The sequence below is a fragment of the Crocodylus siamensis genome, chromosome 3, assembly GCF_052110815.1.
Source record: "Crocodylus siamensis isolate JL-2025a chromosome 3, ASM5211081v1, whole genome shotgun sequence".
NCBI classification, from domain to species: domain Eukaryota; kingdom Metazoa; phylum Chordata; order Crocodylia; family Crocodylidae; genus Crocodylus; species Crocodylus siamensis.
Genome location: NC_143397.1, coordinates 115,556,632 through 115,572,984, shown reverse-complemented (window position 1 = coordinate 115,572,984; position 16,353 = coordinate 115,556,632). Strand labels below are relative to the sequence as shown.

General features: G+C 43.4%; 1 protein-coding gene across 1 annotated transcript in view; it reads left to right on the top strand.

Moving 5' to 3' along the window:
- The window catches only part of PAX5 (paired box 5), a 140,625-nt gene that overhangs the window by 27,551 nt on the left and 96,721 nt on the right, over nt 1-16,353 (top strand). Inside the window, exon 5 of the mRNA XM_090037662.1 lies at nt 5,695-5,823. Within this exon, the coding sequence (XP_089893788.1) occupies nt 5,695-5,823 (129 nt within the window). The remainder of the gene's footprint in view (nt 1-5,694; nt 5,824-16,353) is intronic.

Here is a 16,353-nt window from a genome sequence, read left to right as displayed (position 1 = left end):
TGTATTGGATTTCTTGGTAGACAGGTGTTCCTTGGCAGTTTCCTCGATTGAAAGCCAGGGAAGATGGTTGGGTTGTGAGGGCAGGAGAGCAGTGTCCAGGAGGTGTGAATTCTCTCCCTAGCTTTTTCCAGAAGAGTTTGGGAATTTTACTAGGTCATTATTGAAACACCCCTATTTATGGCCCCTTCTTCCACAAATATTCACTGGGAGGTAAGGTACTACTTAGCGTGAGTGAAGATGACAGAATTGGGCCATTAATTAGTTCATGCGTTAGTGACGTTCTCTGTGAAATGGGGATAATACATATTCATTTGAGGAGGTTGGGAAACTGAACTGAATCCTTGGGAACTGCTTTGAGATAGCAAATGCCCAGTCTGATTCTTACAGCTGTATGAACCAAGCCAAAACCAATTATCCTCTGTCTGAATGTCTTGAACCTTTTTACCTAGAAATGCCTATGAGATCCTCAGCAAGTAGTCTGAATGATAGTTTAAGGACAGATTCTTCTGCCATTAAAATCAATGGTGCAACTCCCACTGCCTTCAGAGGACTTAGTATTTATTTATGCATGGGGAAATCCTAACTGCAATTTGCTCTGCCCATGACTGAATCCAAATGGCTCATCTTGATGCTACTGCTGTAGCATATAAGTGGGCTGCTGATGCTGGACTCTCCTTGCCATAATGATGCAAGCGTTAGTTGCTATGGAATGGCAATGTGTTAGCCCATCCCTTTCCCCATCCACTGCCACATTACTCTGGGCTCTTGGCCTGATGTTGCAGAGGATATATGTCTGCTCAGATCATCCCTGACCATGGAGTGACTGGTAGTCAGTTGTAGAGAACCTTAGAGTGCACATGGGCACAGTAACAATAACAATGACAATCCTGGCTGGCAGCTCTAAACTTACATAACTAAATAATACTTCCCTCCCCTCCAAGATAGCACCAGTATTGCAGTTGTCTTGCAGTTTCAGTTCTAACCAAGGAAAACTGCTTTCATTCACATCCCATACAGCTTCTGGGTGTGCCAGCTCTACCTGGGCTATGCTGTTTGCTTTTTCCCCTTCTGGCTTGTGGCGTGTAGCAGGTCTCCTTGTTACCCTACCTCTAAGTGGTCTTTCAGTCACTGGAGACCTACAGCTTGGGTGCAACTTGTTTCTGCCTACAAAATCCAGATAGTACATTGACTATTTCTCTTCACATTCCTGTGCTGTATGTAAATATGGCTGAAAAGGTTGTGGCAGACAGATTAAGTGATGAACCCAAGATTACAGATGGAGTTTGTATTGGAACATGAAGCAGAATTCCTGGCTCTGTCACTAACTCCCTCTGTATCCTTGGTCAAGTCACTTAACTCTGATGTCTCAGTTTCCTGAGGAGGTATACTAATATTTATTTTTCTGCTTCATAGGAGTTGTTTTATGAGCTAATTTATTTAGACTTGATGATGTGAAGTGCCTTATGCAAGAGCTAAACATTAGATCATATTCAGGGCAAACCCAATTCACCTCTTAAAGCTGAAAACTGATAATTAAACACCTAGACAGTATAGTTTTGTCTTTCATAGTTTCATAGTTTCTAGGGTCAGAAGGGACCTGAGCAGATCATCTAGTCCGACCCCCTGCCATGGGAGGAAAGAATACTGGGGTCAAACGACCCCAGCAAGATGTGCATCTAACCTCCTTTTAAACACCCCCAGGGTAGGAGCCTGCACCACTTCTCTTGGAAGTTGGTTCCAGACCCTAGCCACCCTGACCGTGAAGTAGCGCCTCCTGATATCTAACCTAAACCTACCCTCTGCCAGCTTGTGACCGTTATTCCTGGTCACTCCTGGCAGTGCTCGGGGGAACAGTGACTCCCCCAATGCCTGCTGATTCCCCCTGACTAGTTTATAACGGGCCACAAGATCCCCCCTCAGCCTTCTCTTTTGGAGGCTGAACAGGTTCAGGTCCCGTAGCCTCTCCTCGTGGGGCCTGCCCTGTTGTCCCCTGATCATACGAGTCTTGAGTAATCATCCTCAAAAGCTTTCTGTGGTAGGAAGGTAGACTTGTACTTTCATCATATTTAACATTCTGTATCATGTTGGGGAATGACACTTCTTCCTTTGCTGTAGGCATTGAAGGATCAGGATGTTTAATACCAAAGATACTAGGATGGTCGGGTTGCCAACACTGCCATTCCACAGCAGCTTTGGGCTGTGACTTAACGTTAACTCCATATTGCATTAATTTTTAAATTACTGGTAATGGCTTCCAACATGGTGTTATATTTAATATCACCCAGAATGAGCATACTTTAAAAAGATAAACTCTGGACAAAGCATAGTGTGCACCCTTGTGAGCTGCACGTAAAAACTGTTTGAATGATGTCATAACCAGGCTTCCAAAGCAGCAGTGTGCAGTCAGGATGAACTCAGTGCGGCTTCTGTTTTTATTATTATTGTTGTGCCCAGGAGCCCTAGTCCTGGACCAGCTAGGCACTGTACAAAAACTGAACAAAAAATAGTTCCTGCTCCGAAGTGCTGATAATCTAAGTGTTAGGCAAAGACAATTGAAGGAAGAGTATGAGGAAGCAATGAGACCGTATTGGTTGCCATGGTGGACAATGGGGTCAGCCTGACCACTGTCACCAGTTCTCATGATTTTCTCATGACTCTCATCTCACTTGGTCTCTTTACCTGTTTTGTTTTGTTTTAAAACGTTTTCTTAAAGCCCCAGATGATTACTGAATAAATTACTGAATAAAACATAGTGCTTATATACATGTTGGACACCCTAAGAAATGCATTTTAGAAGCCTCTTCTCTTCTAAATAAACCCTTATTTGAGTGGTTAAATAATATTTATTCTCTCCTCCAGACAAATGGCCTAACCCAATATTCTCCCATATTTAAAACAGGATATAAAATTTAAGAATTAAAGATGCCACCATGTAGACAGATATACAGGCAATGATAGTTTCTTAAACTTCACCTTTTTGAAATTAATAAAGTACTCCTTTATTCTAGAAAAGTGGTTCTGAACCTATTTGGATGTTAGGTACCCCACCCTAGACTCAAAATACCCATCATTAGACTCGAAGCACCTCTCTATAACTTTTGTGAATTGAGTGACACCCAATTTGGTAAAAACTAATTTATATATTACAGTGCTTAGCTTCTTGCAGAGAGGCCGGAAAGTGGGGATGGGAGATTGGCCAGGCAGAGACAAACCCGAGCCTGCAGTTATCTATTTATTTCCTCACACCTTGCTTATCTTTTCACACCTTGGGACACTTTTCAAAGGATCTCAATGCACCCCAAGGTGCTACAGCACTCAGGTTGAGAATCACTGTCTAGGAAACTATTCATCTGAAATACAAAACCACAAACAATGAGAGGCCATTATGAGACTGTGATTCACTCTAATGAGATCTGCAGTTATCATGGGGAGGTAGTGTCAGACCGCATATTCGGGTAGGATATGCTCTTTTGGGAAGAATAAGATAGATGATCTAAATCACTATTTGTGGTTGTGATAGGGGGCCTTCCTGGGGCTAGATCTCGTGATAGCCTGCCCACCTGCCTAGGGCAGTCTGCCCTGTCTTGCCTGCCATGTTAGCATAATATATTAAGTGGGTGGCTGCCCATTCACTACCCCAGTGTCAGGGGGTGCTATTCACAGCTCCATACCTTCCCTACATCGTGGCCCATGCCTTTCAGATGACATCCAGATTATTGTTGCTCCCTGGCTTCAGGCCGGGACAGACTCAGTACACTGCTGGGCATCTTTCACACTCAAACTTATTCCTCCCCCCTCTCACAGGGGCCTCTTGCACTCCACCCTTCATTGGGCCACTCTTTACTGTCCTGCTCTGTTGAGCATTCCCACTCAGCCATCAGCTCTGCTACTCTCACTCTGGCTTGCCACATGCAGCACCTCCAGTTTGCTCGAGCTCCTCTACTCTATGTGGCCTTTCCTTGTGCCAAACACTGGGCTGACTCTACCCCTAGCCCCACACTGGGCAAATTGATCCTCATCTCACTCCTGGGTCTGGCCCATGTACTGCCTTTCAAATTGCCCCTCACAGCCCTACTCAGTACACCCCTGGTGCAGCCCTTTAGACTGCCCTCAGCACCCCTACTCTGCACCCCACACATGCACAGTCCTTTGAGTGTCTCTCTGTGTGGGCCTCCATACTAATACTACCTGCCTTGGGGCCTCTGGGGTATCATACCTCTGCTGGGCTCAGCTGCCTCTCTATAGGCATGCCTGGCCCCACTTTGCTCTCACAATTACCCACCAAATGGTGGGGGTCAGGGTTAAGGTGCCCCTACCTGCCTTTCACTGGGAGGGAAGGAGGGGTAGCTGGTCTGGTATTTCTTGGCAGCTGTCCTGCCACAGACAGTCCTGCCAGACTCCCCTTACCTGGCAGGGTGCAGTTTCATATCATGCCCAGGACCAGGAGCTTCCTGCCATCCCCATAGCTCCTGCCTTTACCTCCAAGTTGTTCCAGGAGCAATGGTTCAGCTGGCTGATGTTACTCCCTCGGCTGCTAGCAGCAGACTGCTGCCCCAGCCTGTGTGTGCTGGGTCCTAAAATGGCTGCCTGAATCAAGCATCTGCTGGCTGCTTGCCTCCAGCCCTTAAGGTGGCAAGCACCCAAAGGTGCACTGGCACAGTGGCCTAACTCATTCTTTAAAGAACTAAGAGGGAAATGGATCTCTCCATTCATGGAAAATTTTAAGAGCTGGGCTAATGAAGAAAAAAGAATTTGGCTCCTCTCTAACAACTTAGAGCCTGTCCTATAACCTTTAGGTACATTTGTGTTACTTGCTCAAAGAATAAGGGCCAAAATCATATTGAATTCCTTGTTATTCTACTATTTTTTCATTTTATTTATTTTTATGTATCATATACTATATTTAATTTTACTTTTGTTTAAATTTGAAGAATGTGGAATTTTATTGTATGTTTTTTACCAATAACCACGAATCATGTAATTATTATTACTATTACTAACAACAATAACAATAACAATAATAATATTTCTACTGTATCATTTAAGTAAAAGCCATGAATAAACTACTACAACTTAAAGCCCCAGATGCTGGAATTAAACCATTAGGTGAGAATCAAATTTCTCCTGAAAAAAATGAAAGTACATTTCTATCCTTCATCTTTTTAGAGAAAAGGTCAAAATCATCAGTGCTGCAGCATTAAGAGGCAAGCAGGAAAGGCCCATATTTTTTAAATGAATTTTTAAGCCCATCTGACAATTTTTAGTTTGACTAATGGTTTTGAATGCTCAGTACTTGTGTTCTGCAAACCATTGGTTCTACCAGCTGGTGGTTTCAATGAAAAGTTGGTACCAGGAAACAGGACCCCAGTGGTGCTGAGAGCAGGAAAGTGAACAGAACAAATCCTGACCCAGATACTACTTTGGGTCCTCAAATTGCATTCCTTGCCCACATGAAGCCTCTCCTGAAGGCAGTGGGATTTTGTATACATAAGGAATACAGAATCTCCCCCAATCTGTGAGTGCATGCCCTGCTATATAGGAGGTGACTTTCATAGTCAGATTGTATTAAGGCTCAGAGCACCCAAATGCAAAACTCCCTATCATATCATAGGGTGGTCCTACAGCAAGTGCGGGGGCCTGGCTCACATACACTCTGGCTAGTCCTCATACCGACTGCTTTGCTTTTAATTACAGCCTCCACAGGGTCTGTGACCCAAGTGTCTTCAGTGAACACTGACTCAGCAGGCTCCTCCTACTCCATTAGTGGAATTCTGGGAATTACATCCCCCAGTGCTGAAAGCAACAAACGCAAACGTGATGAAGGTAAACGAGGCTCTTTTGTCTTTGGTGGGTAGCACGTGGTGGAGTTGGATTTTTTTTTTTTGCTTTCTGCCTTACTTTAGATTAACATGGCTAACTACCTCTATGATGTTGTGTGGTATGACATGATTTTGGAACTCTTGGGATGACGGGCAGTCTGTCTGTCTTCAGCAAATTACTGATGCTGCACATCTAATGGGTTCACTCCTGCAGTTTTATAAGGTGTATTAGGCAGTTGGGTAAATGGCTCATCAAATATTTCAACATTGTGGAGTTTTTTTCTGTCTTAACATATTCCCTTGGAAATTCCATTAACTACCCCTTCCCCAAGAGGAAGCTACTGTTTCTCAGTTAAAATGCATGCAGAGAAGAACAAAGCTGCTACACTTTTGTCTTTCAGGTCATAGGGAAATGTATCATATCATACTATATTATTTAAGGGAGAAGAGCATGTGATTATTTCAATATGGGCTGTGTCATATTTGTATGTGCAAGGGACCATAGTTAACTGGGTCTTTTCCTGACTTTTGAGAGCTCAATTTCACATGCTTCACATATTCTTCATGTATTTTTTGACATGTGTCTCTCTCAGTATATATTGAGGGCAAGAGATCTCTATGTCTGTAGATCACTGATAACTAGATACACTGACTTGGTAACAATTGTCCACGGCTCTTGTCTTCAGTGTGGATTAGATGGTGAAGTGGCATGGGCTCTCTCTCTAGCACTGCATTCAGTATTCAGTGTGATTCATTACCTTTCTGTTCCCCTCACTCTTGACATTTTTTAGCAGATGTCACCAGTCTTTAACCCAGTAGGTTGCTTGCCTGATAGCAACAGGGGCAAACCAAATCAGACAATCTTTATTGGTTTATATAGCTGAAGGTGTCATTTTTTTTCCCTGTTGCAATATGGACTTGGAGCAGATGTGCCTTAGTAGGGGACCAGTTGCTTTCACTTACAGTTAAAGGACAGAGTGTTGGAGATTGACATAAGAAACAGACTGCACTATAACTAGAGTGTGGCTCACTAAAGAGAAGTGCAATCAGCTTTTTGAGTTTAAAGTAGCAGACACTGCTGGACAGCAACCTTGCTGTTTTGTTTGCACATTCACCAGTTTAATTCTTGTTGATTCACATTCAGATTTTCCTGGAGTTTAGTGCATAGCTTGAGTGTTGCATGTGGAGCAAATTAACTTATTTTATAGCCTTCTGATGAGTTTCATTCTGTTTAAGGATGAAGAGGCGGGATTGCTGGCAGGCAGTGTGAGACCCCAGTCTCGCTTATATCCCATCTTAAAGAAAGGCTTTACAAATGTCAGTATTACTAGTAGGGTTGTTGGTTGTAGCTGCGTTGGTCTAAGGACATAGGCAGACAAGGCTCTTTGAGCAGATCTTTTATTAGACCAACCTACAGCCCTACCCAACCAACTAAATAGTTGGAAAAATTGTTCTTTGTAAGCTTTTGGGCACAAGCACCCTTCTTCAGGCCTAAAGAGAATCTATTTTTTACTAGTAATTAATTGTTTTGCATTAAGGTCTTTAGATTTTAGAGTTTGCATTTAGAGTTTCCTTGGGATACTTGCAAATGGTGGTTAGAAGATGTCAGATTAAGAGGAGGAGTTCACTAGTGCTGGATGCTGTCAACACATTTCTTGGTGTTGTTGAGTGGTGCAGCATGATACTGTCCTTTGAGGCAGGACAAAGCTTCAAGAAGAGAAGAAGGGAAAAAGAAGAAATGTCTCAGAAAGGAATTTGTGTTGCTAAGTAAGCTTATCACCATGCAAGCAAATGAATATGGGCATTGGCTCTTTAGACAATGCATATAGGAGATGTGCTTGCATGTTGCATACAGAGTGTGTTTGACTAGCATTCATGTATGCTGAACAAAGCATGTATGTGCAGCATGTGGGCATGTAGTGTGCAGTATGTGTTTGTGCAGTGTTCCTTTATGCTGTGTGTGGCAGGTGTGTACGTACAGTGGTGGTGTGTGTGGAACTCATCAGGGCCACATTCCTGAGTGCTCTGCAGGCTACAGATGACTAGACTTGAATAAGAAATTCAAGAATTTTGGAACAAGAAATTCAAATGGGAGCTGGGACTCTTTCCAGTCCAACCATGCAGCTCTTTGTGGGTCAGAAGGCTTTTAAATCATGTTTCAAACAAAGAAATCCTCTTTTCTCTAGTACTTCTTTGCAGAAGGCAAGGGTTGTAACATCTCCTTTCTCCCCCTGGCTGGAGTGGAGAGCAATCTGGGTGACACATTTGCCTAAAGAGGAGGCAGAAAATGCATCTCAGGAGGGGCACCACTACTCCCTCTACTGGCAGTTGGCTGGGAGCCTCAGAAACCCCTGAGCCAGGCTTCTGCTCTTACTGCTGTTTCCACTGCTTTCCCAGCTCAGTCATGGGAGAGGGGAAGTACTGGGGAGCACAGAAAAGACTGCCCCTATTTCCCTTTTCCCTTAATCACTGTGAGTCACCTCCTGACAACAGTCCTTGGTTTTGACAGAAGAACCTGCAAGTGGAAACAGCTGTGCACAGAAATAGCTTATTCCCATTGCATAGTGTACACAAAGCATACACACGTCCCTGCGCAAAGGCACATTTGATTTTGGGAACAGTTGAATGGTCCTGGGTGTTGAGCCTAGGAAAGTAGTTCCGTTGTCCTTACCTGGGTGCAAGCTAACTTCTTTCTAAGGGAACTTGGCCTGAGCAAATTTTGCAGAATCAAGCCTGCAATTTACTGAGTCCCTTTAAGATGGTTTCAGCAGCAAAGAAGGCTGGAAGGAAAGGATGGGTGAGAACAATATTAGCAAGTCCATAGGCAAGTCACTGGTGAACATGTGTTATGCTTCCCCCACTTCGTAGTCCACAGAGGGCATACTGGTATATTGTTATAGTCCCCAGCTTCAGGGGCTTTGGTTCAGGCTATAGCAGGCAGTCGTTTTAGCTCCAGAGGTTCCTGGTCCCAGCTCTGCCATAACATCCAAGAGGACAGCTGTCAGGGAAAGCCAGGGGAGAACCAAATCTCTTCTCACTGGCTCAAAGGTGTGGTCTCCATCAGGGCTGCATGAGTTTGCAAATAGCTATTGGAAGAGTCCAGTGGACTCTTGTCACAGGTGCCACCCTCTGGGGATAAAGCACTGGTCAGGGAAATGGAAATAAAATGCAAGACCTGTTCATTATATCTGTCCAGGAATCAGTTCAGTTGCTACCCATAGACTCTAGTGGGATTCTGATCAAATTCCCAGAAACATGCCATCCATGTGATCCAGCCCATGCTGATGTCAAGAGAGATTCTCCATGTGACCCTAGTGCAGTGGTCCTTAACCTTTTTAGATGCATGACACCCCGTGTTAGATCCAAGGCACTCCTTAGAAAATGCCAGCTCTTAGTTTTGACTTGTTTCTTGACTATGGCAAAATAAAAGAGCAATTCTTTTGTTGCAAAGAACTCAGAAAGACCACAGCAGGTTAGAATATTTTTGACACTATGGATTCCTACCTGAAATCTCTGGGTTTATCTTATGACTCACATGTAAGTGCTTGCACGCCTAAGAGTGCTAATATTGAGTAGCACCCTACATAACTCTTAGAAGGTTCTCATGCAGTATGTAACCAGCCCTACTTGCAAAGGAGTGTCCTACCTGCTGCTGTCAGAGACACAATACAGGACTTAATGGATCCAGCATAGTACTTCTTTTGTTCTTATGTTCTTAAGTCCAGATGTCTGCTAGGTAATCCTAGCAGTGCATGACTTGGGAGCAGTAGACACGCTTAAAACTATTGGCACAGCATATTCATGGAGTAGTTTCAGAGAATGAACATATTCATAGGTAATGTGCCTGTCCACAGACAGATGATAGACAACAACAAACATTTATAGTTTCATAGTTTCATAGTTAGTAGGGTCGGAAGGGACCTGAGCAAATCATCAAGTCCAACCCCCTGCCATGGCAGGAAACAGTACTGGGGTCAAACGACCCCAGCAAGGTGATTGTCAAGCCTTGTCTTAAAGACCCCCAGGGTAGGAGCCAGCACTGCTTCACTTGGAAGTTGGTTCCAGATCCTAGCCGCCCTGACAGTGAAGTAGCGCCTCCTGATGTCTAATCTGAATTTACCCTCTGCCAGCTTGTGACCATTATTTCTAGTCACTCCTGGTAATGCTCAGGGGAACAGGGACTCCCCCAGTGCCTGCTGGTCCCCTCTAACTAGTTTGTAACGGGCCACTAGATCCCCCCTCAGCCTTCTCTTGTGGAGGCTGAACAGGTTCAGGTCCCATAGCCTCTCTTCGTAGCGCCTGTCCTGCAGTCCCCTGATCATGTGAGTGGCCCTCCTCTGGACCCTCTCCCTGTTGTCCACATCCCTCTTGAAGTGCGGTGCCCAGAACTGGACGCAGTACTCCAGCTGCAGCCTGACCAGTGCCGCACAGAGGGGGAGGATCACCTTCTTGGACCTGCTTGAGATGGATCTGTGGATGCATGACAAGGTGCCGTTGGCCTTCCTGACCGCATCCCTGCACTGCCGGCCCATGTTCATCTTGGCATCAATGATGACTCCAAGATCCTTTTCTGCCTTTGCACTGACAAGAAGGGAGTTCCCCAACCTGTAGGTATGGTGCCAGTTGTTCCTCCCCAGGTGCAGTACCTTGCACTTGTCAGTGTTGAATCCCTTCCTATTCTCATCCGCCCACCCTTGTAACCTGTCTAGGTCCAATTGTAGCCTATTTCTTCCTTCTAGCGTGCCCACTTCTCCCCACATCTTAGTGTCATCAGCAAATTTGAACAGGGTGCTTTGTACCCCCTCGTCCAAGTCACTGATGAAGATGTTGAACAGTGTGGGCCTCAGGACTGAGCCCTGGGGGACCCCACTGCTCACATCCCTCCAGGTCGAAAATGACCCATCCACCACCACTTTCTGGGTGCGGCCTTCCAGTCAGTTGGTGACCCATTTGACTGTGTAGGTGTGGACACCACAGTCCCCCAGTTTTTTTAATGAGAACAGGGTGAGAGATAGTGTCGAAGGCCTTCTGAAGGTCCAGAAAAACTACGTCCACTGCTAGCCCTGCATCTAAGGATTTAGCACCAGCTGGCAATGTGGTGAGGGGTAGCAGTTACAGAATATGGCCTGGCATTATGAAAAGGCACTGTGCAGGAGGTACAAATACATCCATCCTCTTATCTTTTCTTCCTGCAGAAAAGGTTTGGCAGATTTAACTATATATTCCCATTCCCTACCAGCTGTGTGGACCATATTTCTAATTCACCAGTGCAGTAGTTTCTCAGTGGTAGACATGTTTTGGGAAACGAAACCTACCTAGCAGGAGACTTTTGCTCACACTCACACAGTGTGTTTGTTTCCGTTCTTACCACACGTTGTCCTGTATTATTACTATCTTCCGGTGCTGGTGATGTTGATATAAATGTGTTGTATTCTGAACTGGGCATCTGAAAAATGCCTGTCCTTTGATACCTGCTCATCATGTTTATAAGTTTCTGGGTCATGAACTTTTGTTTTGAAGGGTGAGCATTTTCAGTCACAAAGATTCTAAAGAGAACCAAAAGGAAACTGGGAAAATGCAGCTTCACATCCTTCACCACCTTTCTCACCAACACCGCAGTCAACACATGCAAGAGACTTTGTTTTCCAATAGTGGTGCATATCTTTAGGTGCTTAAATAGAAGCAGTCAGATTGGCAGTGCTGTGGTGGAGCTACAGCATCTATGGACATCATTGGTAGCTGTTGTTGCCCATCACCTTGGGGAAACAGGCTGTTTTTTAATAGGTGGCCATCTTCAGATTTAGGTGTTTAACTTAAAGCACTGTAGTGTGAAAGTGGCAGTCAGAGTTCTTTACGTTTCTCAACACCCAGTAGATAGTCATTTATTGTAGTGTTATGTTACAGAAAGACAAAACTCATTGCTCTAATGACTCTTCTGGGGTGCAGCCAGGCAAGGGAAACCAAGGGTATGGAAAGTGAACCCCAAGAAGTTCTGTATTGGTAATCCTGGTAAATAGGGTTGTTGTCCTATGTCCCAGAGAGCAGTGGGAAGGCTCCACAGAGACCTGTTGATTTCATACAGGAACATATTGTCCATAGCTCTCTTCAGGCAGGGACTGGCAAATAGATGTTTTGTGGTCTTACTGATTGATCAAGGTCTGTCTTTTGGCTTCGTGTAGTCTGGGAGAAAAATTACCTCTTTATTCTTTTTATCTTACTACTCTTTTTCTGCCCATGTGCAGTGCGTTCTGCACAGACATGTAGCATGGGCCTCTCATTTCTGTACTAGAATGATGCTAGTGAGAATAATTAGGCTGGCCAGATCCCCAGATCCTTCCCTGCAAATCAGGAAAGCCCTAGTGACTTGAGTTCCATTGGTTACACTGGCTGAAAATCTGATCCTCACCAGGCCATAAGGAGTCATGACACTTTAATAAGGATTCATCCCCAGTGCCCTGAAAGATTAAGAATCTTGTATTGTACAGGTCTTACTCACATTGGCTGTAAGTCAGGGTTGCATGACTGAGCTCTACATTAGGTAAACAAAATCTGATTAGAGTAGCTGAAGGAAGGAAGGCCTGGCCAGATCTATTATAAAGATCAGTGCTTGGTGATCATCAACAGGCTGCCCAGGAAAGGCCAGGAGGGGATGATCAGAGAGGTCTGATGTTATTTATGTAGGCAGTGGGTGAGTTTTCTGTCCTTCCCTTTCTGATCTTTGTTGATATTTTCATTTAGGAATGAGGTAAGGCAAGAGAAGGGAGCAGATGGAGAAGGAGAAGTTGGTGGTAAACAGCTAGCTGGAGCAGGAATGGAGAGAGCAATGTAAGGTTGCTTGAGGACTGGAAAAAGGGAGGCTGCTGAGGTGTGTGGGGTAGGGTGGAAAAGGCCCAGAGGCAGGAGCACAGGAAGACAAAGGGAGCTGCAGTGTTGGGGAGAGTGCTGAGCTTGAGGCATGAGGCTGTGCTAGGGGCAAAGGCAGGAGCATAGCACTGAATGCCCAAAGAGCTCTGGGGATCTGAAGCCAGGACCTTCAGGGGGGCTGGAGAAGGAGACTCTGATGCCCACAGCATAATTTTCTGGGCCTTGCTGGAGCATTTCATGTCATGGTTTTCCAAGCTTTTTAAAAACATGGAACACGTCCCCTTTCAGTTTCCCTGGCCACTGACAAGCTTTTCTGAAGTCGGGGGTTTGGGAACCTTCTTCTGCCCCCTCCATGGGGATAGACAGGAACAGGGCAAGGTGCTGCCACAACTGGATTTCTCTTTCTGGGCTCTCATGAGCTGGGACAAGGTAGAGAGAGAGGCAGTGCCTGCAAGGGAGGAGGAGTCCAGATTCCCAAGTGTCATTTGAATCCAGATCTGATTTATATTCAGGGGTCCTGATACCATTCAGATTTTAGGTCTTTTACCAAGAAATGTCAACCAGATCCTGATAATGATTTCTTTGCTACATGTTATTTAGAGAGTAGCTACCACAAAAGTAGAGGCATTACTCATGGCTTGTTTCAATGAAGCTACCACAAAACTTGTAGAGGTATTACTCATGGCTTGTTTCAATGTTTTTCCCCTTTAGACTTATGATTCTGGTTTTCCAGCACTTTGAGACGTATAGAGCATTTTTACATGAGCTCCAGGAGGCATGAGGTGGTGGTACTTTGATTAGTGAGCTGTGCTAATTGAGAGCATCCAACCGTTAACGTGTATCACCATCCCCACACTGAAAAATGATGGTGGGGTGCTTTGAACTAAAGTGCATTCAATGAGCTTTAGTTCAGAGTGCCCCACTGTCATTTTTTCAGCATGGGGATGTTGATACACGTGATGCTAAAGCCTGTCTGCTCTGATGTGCTGGATTTCCAGTATGTCGGAGTAGGCTCCCTGCATGGGTATAGGAGCCCATAGGTTCTAATCAATCAGGAAAAATGTATTAAGATCTTATCGTATTACTGACAATTACTGTTAACTGTGGAAGAGTGTTTTGTTATGAAAAATATGCAAGCTGAGAGTACCACTACCAAGTTTATACAACCTATGGACGTTCCAGGGTACCTGAAATTACAAAACACCTTGTTCCAGCCAGTAAAGTGATTCTATATCATTCAAAGGCCAGATTTTAAGACTAGAGGCCAGATTCTCACCTGTATAAGGCAGCATAGCTCTGCTTCCACCTGCTAAGTATCTGGCCCAGAGATAGGCCTGAAGGATCGCTGTAGGTGGATACTTGGTATTCTGCATTTCCTTGTATTGATATATATTGAAAATAATTCACAGAGGACTGTAGCCCGAGAGCACATAAACTATAAGAGAAGCTGTCAAAAAATAAAATGACTGTAAGAAAAAATGCAGGAGGTTATAGGGAGAAAGAATCTTTTGCTGAGGGAAATTTGAACATATGATATTATAGGTGTGCTTGACTACCGTGCCTGATGAAAACTCAGTGACAGCAGCAGTGTGCTGGTTACACAAGGGGTCAAGCAGGTCGTGAGTTTACTAGACAGTGATTCAAATTATGTTCGTTATATTGTAACAAGCATTGCATATAGAAAAATATATAATATATATAATATACACACTCACCCGCAAGAAAAGTGATATACCAAAAAAAAAAGAAAAAGAAAAAGAAAAATGCTCGTAGAAATAAACCATACTGATATGCCAGGAACATATGAGCCCAAGAAGGGACTGAAAGAAAAAAAGAGAGAGAAAAACAGTCAATTTCTAGAATTTACTAATACAATTTTGCAGGCCAGTCTAGCAAACCATTACTCACATGTGTCTACTCATTGGAGTAATTCCTTTGACATTAATGAGATTAAGTCCTTAATGAGAACAAGGTTTTGCAAGATCTGCAGGTACTGATTTAAATTTCTTTCTCATTTAAATTGTTCTTTGCTTTCAGGAATTCTTTTTAGATGTCTCAAAATAACATAAGCTGATTGTTCAATCAATATATCAGTTTCCCAAAAGAAACTACTTCTATATGGCAAGCACAGCCCTTTATCATAGTTTTGACTTGGACTTTTTAAAAATCTACATTACAACAATGCCTTCATACACAAGTACTTTTCATGCAATCTCACTGCTTGCTGGAATGTTATTTCATCAAACTATACAAGTTAAACTGCTGGAACAAGGTATTACTTTGCCTGCAACTGCTTTAATGGGTTTGATTTTCCACTCCGTTACACCATTTTTACATCAGTGTCACTTCAATAGAATCAGTGAATGTTCAGTAAGGTAAGGCTGCAGTTAAAGGGTGGAGAAGCAGCCCTGATGTTTGCCGTACTTGGCTGGATTCAACAGTATGCTCTTGCTGCCACAAGCTGCTTCAGTGGTGCAAAGTCATAAACCTGGTTTAACTGACCACTTAAAGTGGGTTTACAGCTACCACGTCACCAGAGCTGACCAGTGCAACTAGAGCATAAATCTGGCCCCTTGGGTCCTGGCCTACTTGGTCTTTGAGCACTAAGCATAGGCTGGCCCTGCTGTACTGATACCTCTACCACTAGCCAATGTCAGAATAGCCAAATTGCCACAAGTCTAAAGGGAAACACAGCTACTGAGTTTAAACCAGGCTACATCTAGTTAAGTCTCCATGGTTAAACTGTGAAGCATTTGTAGGATTTTATCCCACTGCTTTCTAGTGGAATCAATATTTAAAGCCTTTTTCATCAGCACTGCAGTTTGGTTGAGGTGCTGCTATGAAAATTTTCTAACGTGTCCTTTTACACTGCAGTGTTGCACTGTAGATTTATAGCTTTTAAAGCCAGAAGGGACCCTTGTGAACATTGTTTCATTTTCTGCACAAAACAGTTTGTAAAATTATGGTATGATCCTCCAGCACTTTAACTGAAGGGCTAAGTGTAGCTATAGCCTTCTTTCTGAAACTATGAAGCCATATTTCCTTGAATTTGCACAAATTATATGAAATAATTGCTTACAGATTTCCTACATTAAATATATCAGTGTATTTCCATGGTTGCCAATCATTACACTTCATCCTCCCCTCACCCAAGATTTTTTTCAAATGGGAACTATTCTCTATTATTTTACATAGATACCTATTATTAAATAAGCGAAACATGATTGTTATGTTATGGATTAGTTGTGAGAGGAAGATCATTATAGTCTTGTTTTTCTTTATTATGGTATATTTAGGTTTTTTTCATAAAGTGATGGCTGATATTTTTACGCTATTAAATTTCACATTTTTGTTTTTCTTCCTCTCTCCCTTTTTGCCCCTGAATAATAATAAGAATTACTATTATTATTATTATTTTATACTACTACTACTGTTTTTATTTTTCCTTTTCTATTTTCCCCTTCAGCTTATGACTTTTCAAAACTTATTCGAGTTTGGGAAAGCTAGAGGGAAGCAAAAGGAAAATTGAGGCCTAATACTTGCCACTTTCCAATTCTCCCAAATATTAACAAGTTTTAGAAAGTTACAGAATAACATACTGAAACATAAAAATGCTGGATAAAAGTCAACCCTAGACACCATTTGCTTTGTTGAATGTAGTGGAGAAATG